This window comes from Anomalospiza imberbis, chromosome 23 (assembly GCF_031753505.1).
Source record: "Anomalospiza imberbis isolate Cuckoo-Finch-1a 21T00152 chromosome 23, ASM3175350v1, whole genome shotgun sequence".
NCBI lineage: Eukaryota > Metazoa > Chordata > Aves > Passeriformes > Viduidae > Anomalospiza > Anomalospiza imberbis.
The window spans coordinates 1,545,363-1,565,317 of NC_089703.1; the positions used below are offsets into that span (position 1 = coordinate 1,545,363).

Sequence of the window (19,955 nt, forward strand, 5' to 3'; positions counted from 1 at the left end):
CCATTCCCGTCCCACTGTCCTCGCACTCCAGGCCCTTCACAAAGTCTCTCTTCAGCCCTCTCTGCTCAGATGCTGGAGCTTGGAATTCAAATTCAGGCAATTCTTCCTTGCCTGAAGCTCAGGTGGGGAAAGATTTTCTGCTGGATTTTGCAGCTCCTTCCCATGGAAAAGGGAATTTCTCGGTGTGGTAAATGTAAATGCAAATGTAATGTAAAGAAACAAAAAAGTATCCTAAAAATTTAATTCTAATTATTATTACTCTTTCTTTTAATTACTAAATAATTAATTTATTAATTTATTAATTTAAAAACAATATATTAATTTATTAACAAATAATTTTATAATTTATTAATAAATTATTTTATAATTTATGAATTTTTAAAAAATTAAACCTGCTTTACCTTTCTCCTAACCCTACCTCACAACAAAAAATAACTACATTAATAATTTACCAACACTGAATCCACCCATGGGATTCCTTTTGTGGGGCCGAGGTGCTGCAGCCCTGAACAAAATATCCCCGAAAATCCACATTTCTGTTGAATGCTCCCAGATCCCAGAATTGCTCCGAGGCTTTTTATCACCCCCAGGTGATGCTGAGGAGCCAAAAACACCCTCTGGGGTTTTTTGGGGGAAATCTTGGCTGATTTTTAAGATGTTAAATTTCACAGTCTCCAATCCCTGGTTCAACCACAGCACCGGGAAAAGAAGGAAAAGATTTGGAAATATTTCCACTGCACCAGGGAATATTTGTGGAAAGCACTCCCAGTGGAGAAATTTCCAAGTTGGAAGAGGATAATTTGGGCAGTTTTGTTTTATTTCCCGTTTTTTCCTGCTGATGAAATAACAGAAATAAGCAGCGAGAGTTGTTGGTAACCCGCCCTTAAAACGGAACAGCTTTGGGAAAACCAGTCCACAACTGGGATTGTCCAGGACAAGGATTAATTCCAGCTCCCTAGCCCCATGGCTTCTGGCCCCGGTGGCTTTTGTGACACCAACATCGCTTGGAGAGGTCATTTCTACACCTACAGAAGAATCTCCTGGCAAAAGGATTTTGCTGCTGAAAACCACCCCACAAAGAAATTCCCCATTGTTTATGGGAAATGGATTGTTCTGGGGAAAGGTCCCTCCACCAGGAATGCCAGGCAGAAAAGCTTCAAAGTTGTCACAAAATCCCTTTTAAGGCTTTTTTTTTTTTTTTTTTTTTTTTTTTTCCACATCAAAACTTTGACATCATCCGTGAGATAATTACAAGAACGGGTGAAAAATCCCAGAGAACATCCAAGATCAAAATCAACGCTCGCGCTAAGTGAACGGAGTGAATTCCTGTTAATTCCCTAATGCCGGGACACTCACGGATTGTTTTCTGGGAGGGAGGGAAGGGCAGCTCACAGACGGGTGAGAATTCCTTCAGGCCATTCCCTGAGTCAGGACAGGGACGAATACCTGGAATTCCCACGGAAATCCACGCGGGCTCATCCCTGGCTCGGCTCAGCCTGGGATTAACCCGTTATCACTCATCCCCCGGGAAGCCCGAGCATCCCGAACACCCAAAGGCCGCCGTGACCCGGCCAGATCCCCGCTCGGCCTCCCGGGATCTGCGGGAAAGCGGAGCCGGAGCGGCCCCGGTCCCGTCCGGCCCGTGGGGTTTGTGAGCTGCCGGGCTATCAGAGCTTATCGCGACAGCCGCGAGCGCTTATCGCGACAGCCGCGGGCCCGGCCGCGCCTCGCGCCCGCCGCGGGGACCGACAGAGCCGGCGGCTCCCCGCAGGCAGCAGGGCACGGAGCGGGAACGGGAACAGGAACGGGAGCGGGAACAGGAATGGGAACGAGAAGGGGAACGGGAGCCCCGGGACGGGAACGGGAACGGGAGCGGGAACAGGGATGGGAACGAGAAGGGGAACGGGAGCCCCGGGACGGGAATGGGAACGGGAGCGGGAGCGGGAACAGGAATGGGAACGAGAAGGGGAACGGGAGCAGGAACGGGAACGGGAACGGGAGTGGGAGCCCCGGGACAGGAGAGGGAGCAGGAATGGGAACGGGAGCGGGAACGGGAATGGGAATGGCAACGGGAGAGGGAGCAGGAATGGGAATGGGAACGGGAACGGGAGCCCGAAAGGGAATGGGAACGGGAATGGGAACGGGAGCAGGACCAGGAACAGGAGTGGGAACGGGAGTGGGAGTGGGAACAGGAACGGGAACGGGAAGGGGAATGGGAACGGGAAGGGGAACGGGAGCCCTGGGATGTGGGAGAGGGAGCAGCGCTCGGTACATTGCCTTCTGTCAAGAGAGGAGCAGAGAGAGATGGAAAATAAATTCCCTTGGAATTGTCCTGGAGTGTCAAAGGGGCATTCCAGCACAGGAATGGGAATGGGAATGGGAATGGAAATGGGAATAGTATGCAGGAATAGTAATAGTAATGGGAATAGAAATTAGATGCAGGAACAGGAATGGGAACAGGAATGGGAATAGAAATAGGAATGGGAATAGAATGCAGGAATAAGAATAGGAATAGGATGCAGGAATTGGATGCAGGAAGAAAGCCACCCCTGAGCTGTGATCCAGGGGATGAGTGGAACAAGGACCAGATGTGGGGCAGCTGTTCTCCAGTCCCTCTTTGGGGTCACAAACCCCTCCATGCCTCTGCCCCCACCCCACACGTGGAGCTCAGGGATGAGGAAGATGGGCAGACATTGGTGAGGCCCTTCATGGAATGATGGAATGAACCATGGAATGAGTCATGGAATGAACCATGGAATGAATCATTGAATGAATCATGGAATGAGTCCCAGGGTGGTTTGGGTTGGAGGGACCTCAAAGCCCACCCAGTGTCACCCCTGCCATGGGCAGGGACATCTCCTGCTATCCCAGGGGGCTCCAAGCCCTGTCCAGCCTGGCCTTGGGCACTGCCAGGGATCCCGGGGCAGCCACAGATTCCCTGGGCACCCTGTGCCAGGGCCTCACCCCATCACAGGGAGGAATTTCTCCCAGATATCCCATCTGAACTGCCCCTCTTTTGGTTCAGAGCCATTCCCTGACCCTCCAAACCTCATGAACACCCCCAGAACCCCCACTCTGAGCTGACCCTGCTGCCTTAGAGCCATTTTTAACCCCAAACCCAACTCTTGGCTTAAAAACTCAGTCAAGACAGCAGAGAGCCCCCGAGGTGGGGGAAGATTCCCTGCTGGATGCACCCATGTGGGCTTATCTGTGTGTGGGGGTATTTTTTTTTTTTTTTTTCACAAGATCTTGACTGAGTGATGCTTGCAGATCCCGAGAGCCGGCGGAAGATCAGCCCTGATATGCAGAAAATCAGGTGGTGGGAAGGAGCCGCCCGTGCCAGGCTGCTGGGATGGGAAAGGCAGCAGGAATGTGCCTCTGAGAGCAGCTGCTGCACAGCCCTGGCAGGAGCCTCCTCACCCAGGGTCTGGGAGCAGGGAGGGATTGGGAGCCTGGGACAAGGGAAAAGGGATTTTTAAATATAATTAATTCATTAATTAATTTATTTTTTCCCTTTTTTTGGCTTGTCCTTCCTCCCTCCGTTCTCACAGATCCTTGGGAAAAGGTTTGTGCTCTCCCGGGCATTTTGGGGCTCTTCCCTTCCTCCTCAGCGTCCCTCATGCCCATCCCACAGTGTTCCCCAAACTCTGCTCTCCCTCAAAATTCTGGTTTTTTTTCCATTATTTACCACAGGAACATCCATTTTCTATCCCCTGCTTGACAGCTTGTGCCCACCTACACAATTAGGGCAAAACCATGCAAAACAAAACGGGGGAATTCACACATTCCAACCCTGGGTGGCTTCATTCCCTTAATGAGCCACTTTCCCAGGCTCCAAATATCCCTGATCCTACACGGCCACCAAATCTGCACTTCTGAACTCCCTGGGCCGAGATCAAAGCCAGGCCAGGCTAAGTTGTGCTGGATTTCGTTCTCCAGTCTCCACAGCCAAATCTAGAGGGACGATGGCTCTAGGGAAATCCAGGATTTCCCAGGAGGAAGCTGAAGGGAGGTGACAGCACCTGCTGGGAGTGCTGGACAATTCTTTGGGGAAAATCTTTAACCAGGAGTGGGGGACACCCCATTTCCATGAGGGAACACCCCCATTCCCATGAGGGAAAAACCCCAAAACCTCAAAACATCAGTGGGGAAAACCCCAAAACTCTCGGGCAGTTCCTGGGTGAGCACATCCTCATCCCAACACCCCCAGGCAAACCCAGCCCGGTTCCCTTTGGAAATGGTCTTTTTCCTCTGGAAAAGCTCATTTTCCTCTGGAAAAGCTCATTTTCCTTTGGAAAAGCTAATTCCAGGAGTGTTTCTCCAGCAGGAGAGAGCCCAGAGAGCCCTTCCCCTGCTCCCACAGCACCCGGGATTCCTGCTGGGAGCATGGACTGCGGGGGTCCCCATTTCACTGCTGTAACCCTCCCAGTCCCCAGTCCCCATTCCCCAATCCCTCCCCCTTCCCGAGGGATTCCATTATCCTGGGATCTGCCGATCCCGGTGCTGTTTGCACACGCCGCTGGCCCAGCCTTTATGTGGGACACATAAGGGGCTCTGTGTGCCGCTCCTGCCAGGGCCATTAATCGTGTCCATGTCAGAATTCCCGGCTCCAAACCCTCCCTTCCCTCTCCTCCCCTCTCCCGCCCTCCCCCCTGCCCTTGTTGTGCTCTCTGGAGATCCAAGGGGGGAAAAAAAAACCCCAAAACTTGTCTGGAAATTCACACGCGGTACTTGCAAACATCGCAAAATCCGATCTGCTCTGTGGGGCCGGGCTGGGAAATGTGGGATTGCTCCAGCCGGGAATAAAACCCCTGGGCAGGAGGAGGGATGGCCTCCAAGAAAAAATGCCAAACTCTGGCTGCTGGTCCCACCGGGGATGCAAACCCTGCAGCTGGTACCGCTGGAGAGGCCAAACGTAGAGGGCCTCTCTGAATCCGTGGGAATGTGGACAAGCTGGACGGGACCCGAGGCAGAGCTGGGTTTGACCTCGGCTCCCACCTTGGAGTTGCCTCATTCCCAGCTCCTCTCCAAGGGGAGGTGATGCCTAAATATCTTTGTGTTTTCCCCTAGCTCTGTGGGACGCCATCCCAGAGTTACGTAGCTCCTGATGGTTTTCCTACATTTCCCCAAGACATCGGGACAAGAATTAACCTCCTAACGCATCCCTGAAGCGCTGCCAAGCCGTATTGCCAAGGAGAAGAACGTTTTGTTTTCCAACCACAATCTGAGAAGAAAACAGGGCCAAGAAACCCTTGGGGCTGACATGGGGTGAGCTCCTGGGACAACTGACCACCCCATTGTACCAGTCAGAAATCCTAATTAACCACCCTTATCAAGTGATAGGAATGCCATGACTGGCTGTGCCCATCCCAGCTGGAGTTTCCAGTATGGATCTGCTTTGATTGGATTGTCTGAACCTCGTTCAAGCAAAGGTTTTGCTCTGGGAAGAAGAGGCAGTGAAGGAGCAGCCGCATTCCGGGTGGGGAGTGTGGGGTTAGGCCAGGCTGAGCAGGGTTAGGCCAGGCAGAGCAGGGTTAGGCTGGGCTGAGCAGGATTAGGCCAGGCAGAGCAGGGTTAGGCTGGGCTGAGCAGGGTTATGCCAGGCAGAGCAGGGTTAGGCTGGGCTGAGCAAGGTTAGGCCGGGGAGTGCAGGATTAGGCTGGGGTGCGTAGGGTTAGGCCAGAGAGAGTGGGGTTAGGCTGGGGTGAGCAGGGTTAGGCCGGGGAGCATGGGGTTAGGCTGGGCTGTGTGAGGTTCGGCAGGGGAGCCTGGGGTTAGGTCAAGATGCATGGGGTTAGGCTGGGCTGTACAGGGTTAGGCTGGGGTGCACAGGGTTAGGCTGGAGTGTGAGGGGTTAGGCTGGGCTATGCAGGGTTAGGCTGGGGTGCACAGGGTTAGGCTGAGCTATGCAGGGTAAGCCAGAACATGCAGGGTTAAGCTGGGGCTGCACGGGCTTACTCTGTGGAGTGTGGGCTTAGACTGGGCCGCGTGCGGTTAGGCCAGGCCTTACCTGCACGCGGGCCTCGGTGAGCTTGGTGCGCTGGGCCAGCTCCTCGCGGGTGTAGATGTCGGGGTAGTGGGTCCTCTCGAAGGCCTTCTCCAGCTCCTCCAGCTGCTCCGCCGTGAACGTGGTGCGGCTGCGCCGCTGCTTCCTCTTCAGCGGCAGGTCCGGCTCCGACTCCACGTCTGAGCCCTCGTCCAGGCGGTTCCCTGTGGAGAGGGACATCAGGAGAGGGGGTTCAGTCCCACGGGGAAAAATATTGGAGGGGGAAAGAGCCTGGAAAAGTCAGCAAAATAAAGCTTGGAATCGTGAACCTTCCCGCGTGGGAATCGGAAAAACAGGAACTTCCACAAGCACTGAAGGGTTTGATCTGCAGCCTTAGAGAAGGCTGCACCTTAGATTAGTGTAAAAATAGATTAATTAGATTAATGCAAATTGGACCAATGTAAAAAGGCTGTACACTGGATTAATGTAAAAATATAATACACAGACATTAGGCAGAAAAATCATAAATTTATGTTTCTACAGTTGTAAGAATATGCCTTAAGTAAGTGAGAAACTGTATCAATAAGATGGTGAAGGGTTTTTAACGTAGGAGTGTAGTTAAATAGAATAAGCTAAGAGTTTAGAAGTTCTAATAGAATATTAGAACTATATAACTATATTCTATATATTAGAATGTAACTGTAAATATATTCCATATATTAGAATGTAGCTATAACTATATTCTATACATTAGAATATGTGTATATGTGTGACAACAGCCTATTAGGTAAAAGTATCTGCAGTGCAGCAAAATTAAGTAAAAGTGGTAAGTTAGGAAAACAAAATAAACTTTGTGACATCTGTCCATTAGATTAAAAAGTTATAGATTGTCTTGTAAGAAAGAACTCGTGGCTACTCTTGAGCTATAACTGGCTACTTACTCTCATAAATCTCACACCTGCTAATGTTGATCCGATAATAAATCAGCCCAAAAATGGTCCCATTCCTTCATTAGTTGAGGTGATAATAATATTCCAGTTTAGGTTGGAAAGGCCTCGAATCCATCCAGTGCCACCCCCTGCCATGGGCACAGACACCTCCCACCACCCCAGGGCACCTCCAGGGAGCCGGGGCAGCCACAGCTTCTCTGGGAAATTCATTCCAGGGAGGAATTCCTTCCCAATATCTAAGGAAAGGAGTCCCTCAATTCCCCAGCCATGGGAATCCTGGAATCCCAGTGCCTCAATTCCCCAGCCATGGGAATCCTGGAATCCCAGTGCCTCAATTCCCCAGCCATGGGAATCCTGGAATCTCTCCCAGTGCCTCAATTCCCCAGCCATGGCAATCCTGGAATCTCTCCCAGTGCCTCAATTCCCCAGCCATGGCAATCCTGGAATCCCAGTGCTTCAATTCCCCAGCCATGGCAATCCTGGAATCCCAGTCTCTTTCTCTGCAGCCATGGGAATCTGGAAAAAAGGAACAACTGGGAATTTTCACATATGGGAAAAACCTTTCCAGCTCGGCATTGCTGGAGGTTGGGCTGCCCAGAGGAGACAGCTCAGCTCTTCAACTCCCAAATTTCCTATGGAATTCAGACGCCATCCAGCCTTTCCCAATGTTTAATCAGTCATTTATTCCTCCACCTGGACTTTTCCCTTTCCCTTCTCCCTGTCTTGATCCCAGCACCAGGCACGGCCTCCCGAGGCTCTGGTGACCCCACAGGAGTGCAGCTGGAATAAATAAACCCGGGTTTGTTCCATGTTTTTAGGCTGGAGATGAAGCAGAAAGCCCCACATGGATATCCCCCAACTCCTCAGCGGCTTTCGGAGGAGCTGGAACTCCAGTGTTGTCTCTCTTGGAGCAATCCTGGCTCCAGAGATCTTCCATGGGGGGGTTATGGGTTCCCTACGGGGTGCAGATGTTGATTTTGGAGGGTTTCAGCCAGGCCACAAAATGTGCCCCCAGTCCAGGGCAGCAGAGAAGGGACAATGGGACACAGGAAACCTCTGAGCTGGGGACAGCTCTGGCCCTGCCACCTTTTCCTTCTTTCCCAAGAAAACAGGGGATTCACTGGATTAACTGATTTTTTCCCTTCCCGAGCCTGGCTGTTGTTTTCCACAGGAACCACCCAGCCTCGCTGAGAGCCAGAACCAAATCGTGCTCACAGCAAAGTCCTTTTTCTTTTGGGCCAACCTTTGCTAATTTAGGATTAAAGCAGGGCTTACATAAGCTCAGCTTGACCATAAAGTTCCCTGAAGTCTCTAACCGTGTTTTCCAGCCTATTTTTTCCCCTATTTTTTGTTCAACTCCTATATTATCATCACCCAAAAATCTGCTTTTTTTTCTTGGCAGTGCTGGGAGCTGCAGCTGTGGCTCCCGACAGCTGCTGGGGGGTTTGAGGGGTGGGAGGCACAGATTCCCCTGGAGCCGCCTCGTTTGTACTGAGATCACCACAAAAAGCCTCTGCATTCCTGACAAAATTCCTTTTATGTCCCGGGGCTTGTGGGACTTCGGAGAAGGTGCTGGATTCAGGGGAGCTGTACTCCAGGGGTTGTTTTTTGGGGAAAAAGCATTCTTTGGAGAGGTTTTCCCTCTTGTGGGCTCTGCCATCCCATTAAATGCTTAAACACGTTCAGCTTTTAGATCCAAACCCTTTGATTTCTGAATTTCTCCCCCCAAATCAGTGAGAAATTCCCTGATGGCTTCAGAGGGGCAGCACCCGCCCCACAGGTCAGATCCTAAAAAGAAATCCTAAAAAATTTCCAAGTTCTCCTGCATGTGGCCAGAATTTGTTTCTAAATTAGATTTTTGGGATTTGTCCTCCCTCCTAGCAGGACAAGGCAGGGAACGGGAAAACTAAAGGGAAAAGGGAAAACTGACAAGAAAAGGGAAAACCAGGAGAGAAAGGAAAACCAGGAGAGAAGGGACAGCCAGGAGAGAAGGGAAAACTAAAGGGGAAAGGGGAAACTAAAGGGGAAAGGGAAAACCAGAAGAGAAGGGAAAGCCAGGAGAGAAGCATGTGGGTCACAGGACTCATGCTCATCCCGTTGTATTTGGATTTTTTAGGATCTTCCAAGGAAGGTCTGGGGTCTCCAGGAGAAGGCACATCTGTGCTTGAGAACAGCAGGGCTGCACATCTGGGCCCCAGATGATGCAGGGCAGGTAGAAGCCCACACATCTGGGCCTTGGAGGAGCCAAGGCACATCTGGAAAACTCCAGCACATTCCCTGAAGCTCCTCGCCGGAGCTGCTCCATCACGAATGAGTTCGGCTGCTCGTCCCATCCCTCTCTGGGATCCAGAGCTCCTCAGGGGCAGGGAAAACCACCCAGGAAAGGATGTGTGCCAAATTTCACCTGGGCAGGGAACCCTCCCAGCTCCCTTCCCCAGCTCCCACTAAAGGATCCCTGATTTGTCCAGGAAGTTTCGGGAGAGGACGAGGGATTGTCACCCTCTGTCCCCAACGCGGTGCTGATTCTGGGGTGAAAAGGGTCGAGATAACCAATACCAGTACCAGGATAAACCTCTCCATTCCCAAGCTTCCTGACGGCTCCCGCCAGGCGCAATCCCCATTTTCCAGCCGTGCCAGAGCCAGCGGGAGCCACCCCCCACCCCCAGTGACCCCGGGGGCCGGGAAGGGCTGGGAACAGCAGCCACAGCTCCCGGTGCCAAGTGCCCGGCTCCAAGAGCCCGACCTCAAAGCTGGAATGGAGGAAAACTCCCAGGGAATGCCTGGGAGCAGCTGCTCCCACCCGGAGCAGCTGCTGCTGTCAGGCAGGGATGTGGGGAAGGACAGGGAATGCTTTCCAGCTGGGCTGGGATCCCGGCACATCCAGCACGCCCCACGAGCAGCTCCCTCACCTCCCAGCCCCACAGGTCGTTGCCATTCCCAACCAGCTGGAATACCCCAGACAATCCATTCCCACATTCCCCCTAAAGCTCCTGTGCCATTGGTTTTCTGAAGATGTGGAGAATCCCAAAGCTGGGGCTTCACCCCAAACTCAAACCCTTCATTTTTCCCTGTGTGAGCAATGGCTGCCAGCATTGGACGCACTAATTTTTCACCCAAATTTCCAGGGAATTTTCCAGCAGGAATGACCTGGTGATGTTTTAGCCTTGCTCAGCATGGGCAGCCTGCAAAGGGGAAGGTGCAGAAATTTCCAGCAGCACCTTGCTGGGTGGGAAGGATGAAGGATGGGAAGCTGCAGGCTGGCTGGCAGCAGATCCATCAGGAGCTCATCCCGGGAAAATTGACGGGAAAAGCAGAGCCGGGAGTGAACGGAGGGGAAAACCTCCCAGCAGGACAAGGCAGAGAACGGGAAAACTAAAGGGAAAAGAGAAAACTGATGAGAAAAGGGAAGACCAGGAGAGAAGGGAAAATCGGGAGAGAAGGGAAAGCCAGAAGAGAAGGGAAAACTAAAGGGAAAAGGGAAAACCAGAAGAGAAGGGAAAGCCAGGAGAGAAGGGAAAGCCAGGAGAGAAGCATGTGGGTTACAGGACTTGTGCTTATCCTGCTGTATTTGGTTTTTTTTAGGAGCAATCCCATTGTTTTTTCATCTCTTTTTCAGAGTAACTGCTGTGCAGCTCAGAATGAAAAGCTCAAACTGCCCAAATTTCTTTGCTTTTTAGAAAGAAATGGTAATTTCAGGAATAAAAAGGCAGAGGCTTCATCCTGGGAGTGGCAGCAGGGATGCAGTGGGGAAGCTCTTCCCCCTGTTCCGAGGGAGATATTCCAATGTATGGGCAATTTTTGGGAGCCAAGGGGAGAAGTGGCCCATGGAGGGACCTGCTGAGGGTTTGTGTGGGGCAGTGCCAAGTCCTGCACCTTCAGGAAGAGCTGGGAGAGGGAATAAACCCCCCTGGAGCAGCCGGAGCAGTGCAGGGAAAGCCTTGTCCCGGGGCTCATTCCAGCATCAGGAAATGTGGGAATTACGGCCCCATTCCTGAGCAAAGCTGTGGGTTCAGCTTGGGGAACAGCGAGCAGGAGCCCTTTGGAGGGGTTTGGAAGGAGCAGGAGGAGGCTGGAACTGGAGGAGGCGACCAGGAAAAGCCATCTTCAGTCAGGGCCTGGCCGTGTCCCCCGTCCCCATTCCTGTTTCCTCCGCCTCCCTCCTCCCCAGCCACAGCTTCTGGGCTCCTCTTGGCCCCGGAGTTAAATTAATCAACAGGATTAGGAGGGAGCGGCCCCAGCGAGACCCTCCAGGCTCAGCCTGAGCCCGGGATGCTCCTCAAGGAGCCGCAGCCGGTGCAGGAGCCGCTGGGAGCCGGGATGGGCAGCGTGGGAGCGCATTCATTATGGGGGATAGATGGGGGCGAGGGGACCGGGAGCTGCTCGCCAGCCCTCGGCTCTTCCCTCCCTTCTCTTCCCTCTCCCTGCCAGCCGCACCACCCTAAAAACGGACTGGGAGTGGTGGGGAGGGAGCAGGACTGGGGAGGGAGAGGAATTGGGGACAAAATGGGATTGGGGAGGGAGCGGGATTGGGGATGAAATGGGATTGGGGAGGGAGCGGGATTGGGGATGAAATGGGATTGGGGAGGGAGCGGGATTGGGGATGAAATGGGATTGGGGAGGGAGCAGAACTGGGGAGGAAGCGGGACTGGGGACAAAAGGGGATTGGGGAGGGAGAGGGATTGGGGACGGAATGGCTTTGGGGATGGTTTAGGATTGGGGTCAGCTGGGCCATGGCCACACCTTTTCTGCTGCACTTGGCTGCAGCAAACTCCCCCCAAAGCTGCTGCAGCCACGGGGATGCTCCATAAACCCCACCCGGAGGTGGCTGCCTGGGATTTAATGGGATGAGAGAAGGAAAGAAGGAAAACCCACTCGGAAGGCGCTGGCAAGATCTGAGCAGCCCCAGGTGAGAGCTCCACAGAGGATCCCCTGTTCCAGGCCTCTCCATCCAGCCCAGCCCTGGTGCCCGTGGATCAGTGGGATGGAGCAGTTCTCCTGGTGGGAAAGGCCAAGGGATTTGGGATAGTTCAGACTGGAGAGGGGGCTGAACCATCCCAAAGCTCCAGAGTGCCTTCACTGTGGCCTTCACCAGCCTGAAGGAGCCACAGGAAAGATGGAAAGAGACAATTCCCAAGGGCTGGAGGGACAGGACACAGGGAATGGCTTCCCACTGCCAGAGAGGGGTTTAGGTGGGATACTGGGAAGGAATTCCCAGCTGTGAGGGTGAGCAGGCCCTGGCACAGGTTGCCCAGAGTAGCTGTGGCTGCCCCTGGATCCCTGGAAGTGCCCAAGGCCAGGCTGGATGGGGCTGGGAGCACCCTGGGATGGTGGAAGGAGTCGCTGTCCATGGCAGGAGGATGGACCTGGATCAATTTTAAGCTGCTCCCAACTCAATCCAGCTCAACACAAATCAACTCAACACAACCCAATGCAACCCAACTCAGCCCAACCCAACACAACCCAACCAAACTCGACCCAACTCAACACAACCCAATGCAACCCAACTCAACCCAATTCAACCCAACCCAACACAACGCAACTCAACCCAACTAAACACAACCCAAACCAACACAATGCAGCCCAACCCAACTCAACACAATGCAGCCCAACCCAACACAACCCATCCCATGATTACGGCTGAGATCCTGCCTTGGCCCTCGCCTGCAGGGCAGGAAGGAGGAATCTTTGGGATTCAGGCACGGAGGAATCCTGGGATCCACCATCCCAAGCCATGCCTGTGGGGCAGGAGATGTGGGATGGCACAGCCCGAGCTTCCTTCTGCCCCAGGAGGACACAGAACGAGCCAGGATCAGCGGGACATTGGGATTTACCCTCTCCTGAGCTGCACCTGCCACCAGCAGCTCAGGAAGCCGGAGCTGGAGCTCTCCCGGCCTTCCCAGCTCCTCTTTCCTGGGCAGGAGCAAACCGACCCCATCCAGGCGCAAACAGGGCCTCAAGGAGCCCGAAAAGGCGGCACAGAATTGTCCTGCTGTGACTTTGTTTTTGCCAGCACTGTTATAGATACATATTGTAATATTGGCTTTTCACAAATATTAAAATAGATTTTATACGTGTAGTGTTGAAGTAACCTTGCTATAAAGATATAGTTTTTATTTCTGTTGTTAATTAAGCTTAATGAAATAGCTGATATAAGTAGATTTATATTAAAATACCTGCTTAGATAAGATAACATCCAATAAACATATAAAAGGATTCCAGACAGAACTGTCCTTTGGTTAAAGGCTCAGTTTGGGATCCACAGGGTTCCACAGGGATCTGATCCCAGATGGGACCCCAGAGCGTCCCTGTGGGAACAGTGGGATCCACGGGGCTGATCTGATCCCAGATCAGATCCCAGAGTCTCCCTGTGGGAACAACGGGATCCATGGGGCTGATCTGATTCCAAAAGCTCCCTATGGGAAACATGGGATCCATGGGGCTGATCTGGTCCCAGATGGGATCCTTTGGGAACAGCAGGATCCACAGGGCCGATCCTGAGGATCTGCCCTGTCCCCACACCCGTCACAAACCCCAAAACTTTCCGCTCCTTCCAGAGTGAACAAACCCGACCCATCCCGACCGTTCGGCGGCAGCCGGGGAGGGAGGGAGGGCGGACAAGGAGCCACGTCCTTTGTGAATGCCCTGGACACAAACAGATGGAATATCCATCAACTCCAGCCCTCTTTTCTTCGCTTTCAACTTTTTCCTGCTCCTCGCCTCCCTGCCCCCTCCGCCCCTCGCCCTCTCTCTTCGGGCTTTTGTTCGGCCTTTTCAAGCGGCCCGAGGTGATGGGGCCGGCCCCGAGTCCCGGCACATCTGTGGGGTCCATAAAAGGCCCCTCTGGCACTTCAATATTCATGGCCTCGTGCCTGTGGCAGGCGCAGGATCCAGCCCGGGAGAGAGGGAGGTGTTATAATATATTATAAGATAATATAACATATTACAATATAGTGTAATGTAATGTAATATAATATAATATAATATAATAATACTATAATTTATAATTATATTATTTAGATAATAATATAAAAGTATATATTCTTTATAATTATACTATTTATATAATTATATTAAATTCTATAATAATGTTATAATAGAATATTGCATATTATAATATTGGCTTTTTGCAAATATTAATGGGTTTTATATGTGTGATGTCAGAGTAAATTTGTCATAAAGATACAGGTTTTATTTCTGTTGTTAGTCAAGCTCAGTGCAATAGCTGATATCAGTGTGCTTGTGTCAAAATGCCTACTGGGATGGGATCACACCCAATGAACACAGGATGAGCACACCTGTACAGATATTCCAATTATCAGCCCTCACCATGTAAACCCAGTGCAGACCAAGGCCCAAAGACTGGAGGTGATGAGAATGGACTGAAAGCACAACCAGGGAAAACTCATGCTCTAAAAACCAGACCCAAGGAGGAGCCAGGCTAAACAATTCTGAAAACACATAAAGTGGTTCAGAGGAAAAGTTCACCCTGCAGAAAGGTCTATGAATATACAACAGACGGATGATAGAAAAGAATACTTAACGAGTATCCCAAAGATAACAGCGTGGTTTCGGCATTTGTAATAACCTTTGCTCTCCTATTGTCCTTTATTAAACTTTTTACATTTTCACAGGAGAGTGAACGTGTTTTTCAGGGAGGGAGGGAGGGAGGAAGAGAGGGAGGGAGGAAGGGAGGAAGGGAGGAAGGGAGGAAGGGAGGGGGGAAGGAAGGGAGGAAGGGAGGGAGGAAGGGAGGGAGGAAGGGAGGGAGGAAGGGAGGGAGGAAGGGAGGGAGGGAGGAAGGGAGGGAGGAAGGGAGGGAGGGAGGAAGGGAGGGAGGGAGGAAGGAAGGAAGGAAGGAAGGAAGGAAGGAAGGAAGGAAGGAAGGAAGGAAGGAAGGAAGGAAGGAAGGAAGGAAGGAAGGAAGGAAGGAAGGAAGGAAGGAAGGAAGGAAGGAAGGAAGGAAGGAAGGAAGGAAGGAAGGAAGGAAGGAAGGAAGGAAGGAAGGAAGGAAGGAAGGAAGGAAGGAAGGAAGGAAGGAAGGAAGGAAGGAAGGAAGGAAGGAAGGAAGGAAGGAAGGAAGGAAGGAAGGAAGGAAGGAAGGAAGGAAGGAAGGAAGGAAGGAAGGAAGGAAGGAAGGAAGGAAGGAAGGAAGGAAGGAAGGAAGGAAGGAAGGAAGGAAGGAAGGAAGGAAGGAAGGAAGGAAGGAAGGAAGGAAGGAAGGAAGGAAGGAAGGAAGGAAGGAAGGAAGGAAGGAAGGAAGGAAGGAAGGAAGGAAGGAAGGAAGGAAGGAAGGAAGGAAGGAAGGAGGGAAGGAAGGATGGCTGTTCCTCCAGCCTGGACCCCAGAGCTTCCCAGCTCTCCCACTTGAAGAGCGGCACCACCAGTGCTCCCCAAAGTGGGAGGCAAAAGGAAACCAGGAACAACAACAAGGAGAAAAGCTCTGCTGGGTTTCTCTGGAGTTTCCCCCTATTTTTGTTTTGCTTTCTTCCCTTCCCAGCTCTAGCCCGCTGGTCCCTCACAAGGATTCCTTGTGGAGCAGCACAAACACATCCCATGGACTGGGAGGGATGGGCATGGGGAGTGGGGGGCCAGGAGCCCAGTGGATCAGGGGTGGGAGAACTTATCCTGGAAAACCCCTGGATTTACAGGGATCCAATCCCAGTTACCCCAGGGATCTGATCCCAGATGAACCGTGGATTTACTGGGATCCAATCCCGAATAACCCCTGGATTTATCTGATCCTGGAGAATCCCTGGATTTACAGGGTAGGGATGAGGGATGGGAGAGCCCATCCCAGACAATCCCTGGATTTCCAGGGTAGGGCATAGGGATCCCAGCCCGGCTCCCCGGCCTGCAGGGGACACTGCCAGGCTCAAGGGACTGGCGTGGCTGTGGCACCAGAGGTTGGGACATCAGCGGGGAAGGACCAGAGGGGAACATTCCCTGTCCATGTTTGTCCTGGCACAGCTCCCCTGGGCCCTGGGGCAGCTCCGTGGGCTGGGCACGGCTGCTTCTCCTCACGCTCAGCCCCACTTTGGGGCTGGGATTCACCCAGTCCATGCCACTCCTGGCAGGGCCAGGGACAGGGCCAGGGTCAGGGTCAGGGTCAGGGTCAGGGTCAGGATCACCCTCGGGGTGCCCAGCTCCAGTTTGGGGCTGGGATCCATCAATTTGTGCCACTCCTGGACTGGGATTTGGCTCCAGCCAGGGCCAGGGCCAGGGCCAGGGACACCCTGGGGGTGCCCAGCTCCAGTTTGGGGCTGGCATCCATCAATTTGTGCCACTCCTGGCAGGGACAGGGACAGAGACAGGGCCAGGGCCAGGGACACCCTGGGGTGCCCAGCTCGCTGGGATCCTACCCTGAGCTGCCAGAAACTAGTCCTTCTTTATAAGTTTAATTAAGATTGTGTAATATTCCCATCCTAAACCCTGGCACAGGTCTGCCAGAAGCCCTAACCAACCCTAAAATTAAGCCTAAGCCTAAGCCTAAGCCCAACCTAATCCTTTCCTGTGCCCCCCCTGCTGCTCCGGCTCTGCCTGGACACCTCCAGACCTCTCTGTTTCAGGCTCTTTCAGGGAAGAGGAACCAGTTTCACAAAAATGTGAAGTTCTGGTGGCACCAGGAGCACGGCGGGCACGGATGGGGGAGGGCAATGATCACCCCGCAGGAGGAGGAGCATTTGCCACCATGCCTGAAGATTCCCAGAGATTCCAATCCTGGAGAGAGATCCCAGTGCCAGGGACAGATCCCAGTGCCAGGGACAGATCCCAGTGCCAGGGACAGATCCAAATGCCATGGAGAGATCTCAGTGCCAGGGACAGATCCCAGTGCCATGGAGAGATCCCAGTGCCAGGGACAGATCCAAATGCCATGGAGAGATCTCAGTGCCAGGGACAGATCCAAATGCCATGGAGAGATCCCAGTGCCAGGGACAGATCCCTGATCCAGGGACAGATGCCACTGCTAGGGACAGATCCCGGTGCCAGGGACAGATCCCAGTGCCAGGGACAAATCCCGGTGGCCCTGAGCCACCTCTTCCCCTCCCTTGCTTTCGAGCTCCAGCTGGGAAATCAGGGATGCAGCAAAACTCACGGAGGATTTTTTGAATATGTGATTTTCTGTCCCCTGCCCACTCACTGAGCCCTGTTGCTTTTAATTTGGATATTAATTCTCTACACTATTAATTTTCTATACACTTGCCATATATTTCTATATTAATATGTATATTTCCATGTATTTCTATATAGAATTATATTTATATGTGGATATTCACATCCTCCTGCCTCTCTGCAAGCTCCACTTTTCCTCCCGCGTTTCTCCCACCTCCTCTCTCCTTTCTCTCCACATTTCCCCCCCCCCCTCCCCTGCCCATTTCCCCCCCAAAAATCGCTCCCAGCTCTCCATTCATGTCAGGAAGCCCCGGGACGCGTTCGGGATGCGCCGGGAGCGGGGCTGTGACATCGCCCGCGATTGAACCCCCGGGCCCGGCCCTGCCGCGGCCGCCAGAAGAAAGAGAAGAAAGGGAAACGCAGGGAGGAGAGAATGCGAGTGACAGAAAGAAGGATTGAATGAAGGAGCGCGAAGAAAGGAAGATATCCCTGCGCCGCGCTCCTTTATCAGCGCTGTCATCTGGAGCAGGGCCCTGCCCGCATTGTCTCACCTTGGGCCGAACAAAAAAAGGGATTTTTTTTTTGTGCGGATTCCTTTAGAGCTGCCAGGACCCGCACCTTAGGGGGTCGCGGGAGGCTGAATGTGCAGCTGACAGCCCCGCGCGGCCCCGGGTGATATCAATAAACCCCGACACCCGGCTCTTCAGCACTGCTCATGTGGAAGGTACGGCCTGAATATTAAAACCCCCGGGAAGGAGCCCGGGATGCCGCGGGGGGAGGGAGGGAGGGAGGCGCGGGGCCGGGAGGGGTCGGGCCGGGGGATGCGGCGGCGCCGGCCCGGGCAGGGCAGCGGAACGAGGGGAGGGACAGAGCGGCTCCTGGGGCTGCTCGGGGACACCAGCTGATGCCTGAGGGTTTGAGCTTTTCTATTTTCCATGTGTTTGTAACCCTGCGGTTCTGTAGTGCAGAACTCCAATCTCCACACACAGCGTCAGCTGCTGCTCTCCCGTTTTGGGCAGACACAACAATTCCTCTCCAGGCCTGGCAATCGAGGACACCTCACTGCCTCAGCCCAAGAAATTCAACAAAAGGGAGATGGGGGGAGCAAGCTTGGGGTAAAGACTTCATTACCTGAAGCTGGAATTGGAGGATTAACCCCCAATATGCAAATGGACCAAAGTTATCAAAGTGTGAAAACTCGTGAGCCCTGGTCCATTTTTGGGTGTAGCCCCTGCCTGAGATGTACCTGAAGGCCCTTCAGCAAAAACAAGCACTTTATATTCCCCTAATTTTGTCCGGCCTCTATTTTTAGGCAGCCCCAAAAAGCATCACATCCAGGGCAGGAGAAATAAAGGACGGGGTGGCAGCTTCTCCCATAGGTGCTGGAATTGGGATTCTCCTCCAGGAGCCCGACAACAACCCTAAAATCACATCCCGCTCCCATGGAACCGCTCCCACCCTGCTCTGCCCCAAAATCATCTCCGTCAGGTCACAAAAAATTAGATTTTTTATCCAAAAAAGGGTTTCCATCCATGGAAAAGGCCTGGTTTCCTCATGGGATGGAGCTCTGTTTCCTCATGGGATGGAGCTCCCATTTCTCATGGGATGGGGCCCCATTCTTCATGGGATGGAATCCCAAATTCCTCCTGCTCAGGGGCCAGCAGGGAATTCCTAGTGGCCACACCGAGCTCCTTCAGCGGAGAGCAGGCATGGCACTGCGAGGTAAGCACCGCGTGTTTTTCCTGGATTTTGGCACAAAATATTCCCTTCCCAGCTCGGATCTTGCAGGAGCAACGGCGGGAGCGGCTCATCCATGGGAACCCTGAACCCTCCGAGCCCCCACGCAGGCCAGCCCTGCAGCCCCATTTCCACAGGAAATTGCCCCAATTTATCCCTGGTGGTCTTGGACACCAATTCCCCTAAAGGACAGGGGGGACAGGCCCACCCCAGGCTGTCCTGGGCCAGCGGGGGACACAGCTGTCCCCAAGGCCACCATCCAGGAGGGAACTCCCAAGGAGTTTCCCAGGACACGGGACATGGCTGTCCCCAAGGTGGGAGCTCCCGAGGAGTTTCCAAGGACACAGGCACGGATGTCCCCAAGGCCATCAGCTAGGAGGAGTTTCCAGGACACAGGACACAGGACCTGGGAATGGCTGGGAATGGGCAGGAATGGGTGGGAATGGTTGGGAATGGGTGGGAATGAGCAGGAATGGGTGGGAATGGTTGGGAATGGGTGGGAATGGTTGGGAATGAGTGGAAATGGTTGAGAATGGGTGGGAATGACTGGAAATGGTTGGGAATGGGTGGGAATGGGCTGGGAATGTCTGGGAATGGTTGGGAATGGGTGGGAATGGGCTGGGAATGTCTGGGAATGGTTGGGAATGAGTGGGAATGTCTGGGAATTACGGAATTCCCTGCCATTCCATTCCCAGCCATTCCAGAGTCATGGAAACCCCTGGAAGTTCCCAATCCACTGGCGAAGAAACCGAAATCCACCTCAATTCCAACACCTGGCTCCAAACCCTCCCCACTCGGGCTCCGTCCTGTTCACCACAACCACAAATCCCTAAATTATCCTTATCATGATAAATCCATAAATTATCCCAGAAATCCCACGGGAATTCCCTCCAAGAAGCCAAATTCCACCTTTCTATCCTTTCCCATTCCCGTGGAACAGCACTTGGATCCATTTCTTTCCCACGGCAACAAAAGTTCCCCTTCCAAACCCTCGAAATTTCATCAGAACCATGGGAAAGGTTGCATTGGATTCTTTGTTTTACGTATTTTTTAAAAATTCAGTGGTATTCTTAAAATCTGGAATTTTTAGCACAGGACTGAGGTTTAGATCTAAAATATTCCCACAGCAAACGCATGAAAGGAATTCCCTATTATCCCAAATCCCTTTTCTT

General features: G+C 52.7%; 1 protein-coding gene across 1 annotated transcript in view; it reads right to left on the bottom strand.

Annotated features, from left to right (window-relative positions):
- The window catches only part of PAX7 (paired box 7), a 113,913-nt gene that overhangs the window by 58,932 nt on the left and 35,026 nt on the right, over positions 1-19,955 (bottom strand). The window contains 1 exon segment of the mRNA XM_068171777.1: positions 6,011-6,210. Within this exon segment, the coding sequence (XP_068027878.1) occupies positions 6,011-6,210 (200 nt within the window).